The 6,206-nt window shown below is 64.1% G+C and overlaps 1 protein-coding gene across 1 annotated transcript; it reads left to right on the forward strand.

Moving 5' to 3' along the window:
• Positions 1–30: 30 nt before the first annotated feature.
• BESB_066050 (uncharacterized protein) lies at positions 31–5,299 on the forward strand (the record flags this gene model as incomplete). Its single annotated transcript, XM_029364998.1, has 2 exons — positions 31–2,621; positions 2,857–5,299. The coding sequence occupies 2 exons, from the start codon at positions 31–33 to the stop codon at positions 5,297–5,299; spliced, it is 5,034 nt and encodes a 1,677-aa protein (XP_029218581.1).
• Positions 5,300–6,206: the final 907 nt, after the last annotated feature.

Genomic DNA, 6,206 nt, shown 5'->3' on the forward strand with positions numbered 1-6,206 from the left:
GGCGCCGGGGGCTCCCATCCGTCGCACACGATGCCTTCTGCCCCAGCCTCGTCGGCTCCCGAAACGTCAGCAGCTCAAGACTCCTCCATCGCCTTAGAGGGCACTCTTAACGGGCCTCCGCCGTCAGCGCCCGCCGCTCGAGAGGCTAGTGCGCCTCAGGGGCCTCTGCCCCCCTCAGGCGCGACTGAGGCCTGCTCGCGGCTAACCAAACTGCCAGCTGGCGCAGCCTCTCGTCTCCCCGAAGATGACGGAGTAGCGGACGGGGAGAACCCAGGGAGAGAGTGCGCGGGGAAGCGTGAGCACGGCGGTCGGGCTGGGTCGCCGCCAAAAACGGGGCGTCACGACTCTCCAGCCTCCCCGCCCACCTTCGACGCCGGGAGCTCGCCAGGGACTGCACCACCTCCCTGCCCAGGAAGACCGAGCAAAAGAGAGACCTCTCCGAAAGCGGCAAGGATGGCGAGCGCAGAATCGAGTCAGGAGCCTTCGCTCTCCCCTGGCGAGCTGGCCTCGCCGGCGCCGTCGTCTCCGGCGCGGAGTGAGGGCGCGAAAAGGTGTACACGGCGCGATGGGGGACGATCTGCGGTGTCGGGGTCCTCTCAAAGCCGCAATGCTACGTCACACAGCGAAGCGCCGCGCAGCGCCTCATCGTCTCCGCCTGACTCGCCTAACTCCAGTCGTCCATCTGCTTCTTTCCGCCGCCGTTTCTGCAGCGGAATGACTTCTTCATCCTCGTCGTCTTCCTCTTCCTGTTCCTCTCCTTCGTCTTCGTCTTCGCCGTCTCCTTCTGTCTCTCCCGCATCTTCTGCCTCTTCGTCTGCTTCGTTATCCCCACCTTACGCGCCAGCGTTGCGGGTGGCGGTCTCGTCTCCTCATTTGCTGCCGGGGGCGCCTGTTGGCGGGGGCCTCTCCTCCCCGTCCTTCGCGACGCCTTCGGGTTCTCTATCGCCCACTCTGCACGCGACTTCGTCGTCGCCCAAGTCCGTCTCTCAGCGGATGACGCCCCACCACGTCTGTGGCGGCGGCAGCGGGTCGCCATCTGCCTCAGTGTCTCCTCTGCACATCTGCTCGCCTGCGTCGCTTCACTTTCCGGCGTCGCCGAACTCTCCGTCGTCGGGTGCGTCTCAGGGATTCCCCGCGCTGCCGCGCACCATCTTGGCCTGCGTGACGTCGCCGCTCTTTGCGCCAACCGCGACGTGCGCGTCGCCACCAGGCATGCGCCTCCAGTCTCCTCCGCGGCGTCTGTCTCCCATGGCGCTTTCACCCCGTGCGTTCTCGCCGTCCTGTCTTTCGCCGCCTTCGCTGTCTCCGTCCTGCGTCTCTCCGCAGACCTCGCCCTCGGTCCACCCCATTAGCGACCTTGAGCTGGACGATTTCCCGCATCCCTTCGACGCTCACGCGCGCTCTGCGCTGCCTGGTAGCCCTGGTTCCCCACCGCCAGGTCTCCTCTCCTCCGCGCCCGCGACGTATCCTCCGTGCGCGAGTGCGGCCGCTGCCGCGGGGCATCATCAACGCGGGTCTTCTTTCCCTTCTCACGCGCATCGTGGGAGCTTCTCGCATGCCCATCGCGCTGCGCCGTCGGAGTGCCCTGCCGCTCCGCATGGGGGGGGAAGCCTGGGCGCGGCGGATTCAGGCGGTGTTTCGCCAGGCAGTCCGCGTCTTTCCGCGGCGACCGCCTGCACATGCTGCGGATGCAGCGAGGCTTGCTACGTCCCGAATGCGTCGGCGCTGGAGGCGTCTCCGGAGAGCGCGTGGTGCGTCTGTCCCTGTCACATGCAGAACGCGGCAGTCAAAATCGATATGTGTTCTTTCGGCGCCTCTGCGCACCATCTGCCGCTGTCTTCCTACTCCACCTCTGCTGAGAAGTTGTGCTCGCCCGGAGGCGCTGCAAGCCCCGGACACCTCAGCCCCTCTGGCGAGCGCAGCCCCCGGCGGCAGGCACTCGCGGGCAAGTCACACGGCTCTCCCTGTCTCCGCCGTCGCCCTTCGCCTGCGCCCGCCGCACGGTCGTGCGTCTCGCCCTCTTCGCCTTCTTCCTCCGTCGCCGCCCCTGTCGAGGCCCCCGCCCGCGCGGAGGCCTTGGCGTCTGCCCTCAGGTCTCCCGCTCTTCGGCACCACGCGCAGGCGCCGCCTCGCGCGGAGAACGCTGAGGAGGCGGAGAAGGCGGGTGGCGGGAGGGATGGCCAGAGGTCGCCGCGCGGACAGTCTGAAGAAGAAGACAGACGCAGAGCAGCAGGAGAGGAGGGCGATAGTGCCCTGCTGCGCGCGGCCGCGGCGAACTGCGTGTCTGGCGCGGCCGGCGGCGGAGCAGAAGGAAGAAAGTCGCCGGCAGCTGCGTCCTGGGAAAGGCCGCTGGCGTCTGCCAACGCAGAGCTCCTGGGGGGCGAGCAGAGCTGTGCGGCTTCAGGGGCGGAGGTCTCGGCCGCTGGGGGCGATCACCACGCGCCAGGCGCGTCGCCGCTGTTGCCTGAGGCTGTCCTCGCTCCTTTCGCGTCGCGCGAGGGCGCGAGTGAACCTGTGGGCTCTCGGACTGAGTCAGACGAGGCTGGAGCGACAGAACTGTCGCCGGTGGCCGGCAACGCATGCGGCGATGTGGAAGTGAACAGGATCGCTTCGAACGGAGGGTAAGAAGACAGAGATTGGTGCTTTTTCATGCGTTGTGCGGTTTCTCCTTCGTGCGCTATTAGCGTGGCCGTAGTTGCCGTCACCACAGACCCGTTTTTCCTTTCGTGAGCGTCGCGCGCGTTCCTTCGGAGTTGGCTACGGTGTGCGACGCTTTCTGTGAGCCTTGCGCCGCTTCGCACGTTTCTGAGCCCCAGTTGTCATTTCTGCGTGTTGCGCGTTGCGCTCTGTCTTCAGCCTCTCTGTGCTGAGCAAGTTTCGTCTGCCGCCGTCTCCGGCAGGGGCAGCCTACTTAGAGCGTACGCGCCCGCCGACCGAGGAGAGTCACGCACGCAGCGAGCCAGCCTCTGGAAGACGTCCTCCCGCTGCCTCTTCGCCATCGCCTTCACCTCCTGAGCTCGCAGCCACTGCAGGGGAGACGCCGAGCACCCCAGACTCCGGCCTCCCGCCAGCCGAAGCGCGCGCGCAGGCTCCGAGTTTGTTTGAGAGGCTCCCGCGTGGACTCATCGCCTGCGGGCGGAGTCCTGGGGTCGAAGGCCCGCCTCCGGCGGAGACGCACGCGACAGAGGAGGAGACAGACAAAGCAGCAAGCGGAGCGGCGCGGAACAGAGATGACAGATTTGCCGAAGCTGGCGGCGAGGCGGCAGGTCTCGAGCCTCCGCCTGCGGCGCCAAGTCAGGACACAGGTGACGCTCTAGCAGAGCAAGGGACCTGCGACCCTTGCGAAGAGTACTTCTGCAAGGGAGGTCCGGCGCGGTGGTCGCCGCAGCTTGGCGGCGAGGCGCCGCCGACGCCGCCGACGCCTGACCATGCCTCCTCGGCGTTTGTCGCGCATCAGGAAACTACATGCACGATCGAAAGTTCAGGGGAACTGGGCGCCGAGAAGGGAGACACAGCTGCTGCCGGAGCGCCGCAAGCAGAGTCCAGCGGCGCCGCAGCCGGCTCTCCGCCAAAAGAGTTTTCCGCGTCGACCTTTCCTCGCGACTGGCGGCCGGCGGGCGACGCCGAGGCGCACGATGCGCGCGAGCGAGCTGAGGAGGAGTGGGGCAGAGAGGAAGTCGGAGGCGCGGCGACGCTCCGCTCGGCGTTTGAAGGCGAAGACAAGGACGAAGTTGCGAGGCTCGAGAGAGGCGATCTGTCTGAACCGCATCTGTCGCTCTCTGGGTCGTATCGCGACGACCCTTGTGGCGACGAGAGAGAGAGGGGGCTGGACTCTGGGAAGCGTGAGCAATCGTTCGCCGTGTTTTCGTCCTTGTTTGCGCCGCGGGAGCCGCCAGAAGAAGACCGAACGAACGCCAGCAGCCGCTTGCTCTCGCTGTCGCCGACTCCCCCGGCGTCGCCCGCAGGGGCGGCCACAAACACGGACGAGCTGGTGTACGTACACCTCGACCCGGCCACGGGAGAGCGCAAGGAGTTTTCGGCGGTGTATTTTCGAAAGTCGAACCGGATTCGCTACAAGGGCAGCATGTTCACAAGCGTCCAGTCGTGGGTTCAGTGGGTGGAAACGGGCCACGTCGCCTCTCCGCCGTTCCTTCCTCACTTCCACTGCGCGCGGGATGTGCACGACGCGGACGGTGACGAAGAGGAGTTGATCGACGACAACGAAGAAGAGGAGCACGCCAAGCGGCGGCTCGATGGACGCGCTGAAGGCGATCACTCGCGCTTCGATCTGCTCAGTCCGCAGGAGCGGAACGCCGCGTACTCGACGTTCCTGGGGAGCACCGCGAGTCTGCAGTTGCATTTCACCGAAGACGCCAGCCAAGCGAACCAAGACGAGGGAGAGCGCGCGAACGAAATGCACGCGGCGTTCCTGTACGAGAGCGACAACGACGCCTTCTGCTTCTCCGCACACGGCCACGACGACGAAGGTGAGCAGGAGTCGAATTCGAGCGACAGCAGCTCGGGCAGAAGTTCTGAGAGCGAGGAAGAAAAAGACGAAAACGAAGACGAGGGAGCTCCGGTCGCGACCTTCGACAGAGCGACGCGCGAGGCGTCCGCACCGCGCTTCTATACGGCAGAAAACGACGAAGACGACCAGACAGCCACCACGAGAGGAGATGCTCAGAGAGTGCTCGCGGCGCGCGAGGACTCTGGGGGGAGGAGAGTCGAGCCGCAACGGGGCGGCGACGCAGACGCGAGCCGCGCTTCCTCTCCGCCAGCAAAAGTCTGTTCCGAGGCGCACCGAAAGGCGAACGCGTCGCCGGCCGCCGCTCAGACTTTCGCCGACTGGGTCGCTTTCCCCGAGTTCAGTGGGAGTTCCGGGGGAGACGCCACGAGCGATGTGCGAGGCGCCGAGCACGCGGGGAGTGTACGGCGTAACGGGGGAGTCGAACAAGCGCCGGCCGTGGACAGGAGTCCCTTCCACCAGTGCCCTGTAGTCTCTTCCATGGGTTGGCGCGCGGTGAATGGGCGCGCAGGCGACAGCGAGGGAGTGCGAGTGGGGAACGCGGACGGACTTCAAGGCGAACACAGACCGGCGAACCGAGCCAAAGAGTTTTGGGAGGCGTCCTTCGAGGCGAATTACGTGTCTTCTTCCTTCGTGGCGTCATCGTGCACGCACCCCGACGACGACGTTCATGGAGATTCTGCCGAAGAGCCGCTGTCCAACGGGCGCGATCCCTTCTCCGCGCCTCTCGTCGACCCTTTTGCGTCTTGGAGCGAAGAACCCAGAAAACAGTGAAATACTCAGGGACAAATCCAAAGGCAGGCTTGATCGCGCCCAAGGCGGGTTCTCTGCCGTAGCCACCCGACAGCAACGAGGCAGCTCGTCGCCGCGAGCGACCGCCTTTGCTTTAGGAGGTCGCGGTGAATCCTACGTGGGAAATAGAGACAGAAGAGCGCAGTGTGGGCAGTATTTTTCCTTTCGCGCATATATAGATATATGCTCTATATATACATATGTATATATATATGAATATATTTATTCAGACGACGTGTATCTCTCCAGTCTTATTTGCGTCATCTCTAGAGCGAGGGTAGGAGCCTCCGCGGTTGACAGGCCGCCGCGCCGCAGACGCGCGCACGCAGATGCCAATTTATTTGCAGCGTGCCCTTGCGCATGCAGCCCTGTTTGTGTATTTGGGATTTGTAGGCGATCCTGAGCGCCTTTAATGTGTTCGCTTGAAGACCTCTGTGCGAAGAAAAAAAGGGTTAGGGTTCAACTTGACTGAATCGTCAAGCCGGCGCGCGCCCCTAGTCCGTTTAGTGTGTATTGTTTTTGCCTGAGTGTATCTCAATCCCGTGTGGAGCCGTAAAGAATCACGGATTTTTGCGGGCGGCGACCAAGGAAAGGAGAGAGGTGGAGAAACGAAGTGTGGTGGAGAGGCGGGTCCCTCAAGGGAACGGTTTCGGGCGGGCGAGAGGGCCTGCAATAGAGGAATAGGCATAATGATTTTGGTGAACGTAGAAGGGATGCTGACTTTGGTGAAAGCAGAAATAAGGCGAGTGGAGAAGACACAGAAGAGAGGCCAGTTGAGAAAACGCAAATGGAAACGAACGCAGAAGTTTCTATGTTTCTGTGGACGCGTGCTGCGCGGAGAGGGCGAGCGACGTCGGCATCAATGCATTGGCATTGTGTCTCTCTGGCG

Source organism: Besnoitia besnoiti, chromosome VI (genome assembly GCF_002563875.1).
Source record: "Besnoitia besnoiti strain Bb-Ger1 chromosome VI, whole genome shotgun sequence".
Lineage (NCBI taxonomy): Eukaryota > Apicomplexa > Conoidasida > Eucoccidiorida > Sarcocystidae > Besnoitia > Besnoitia besnoiti.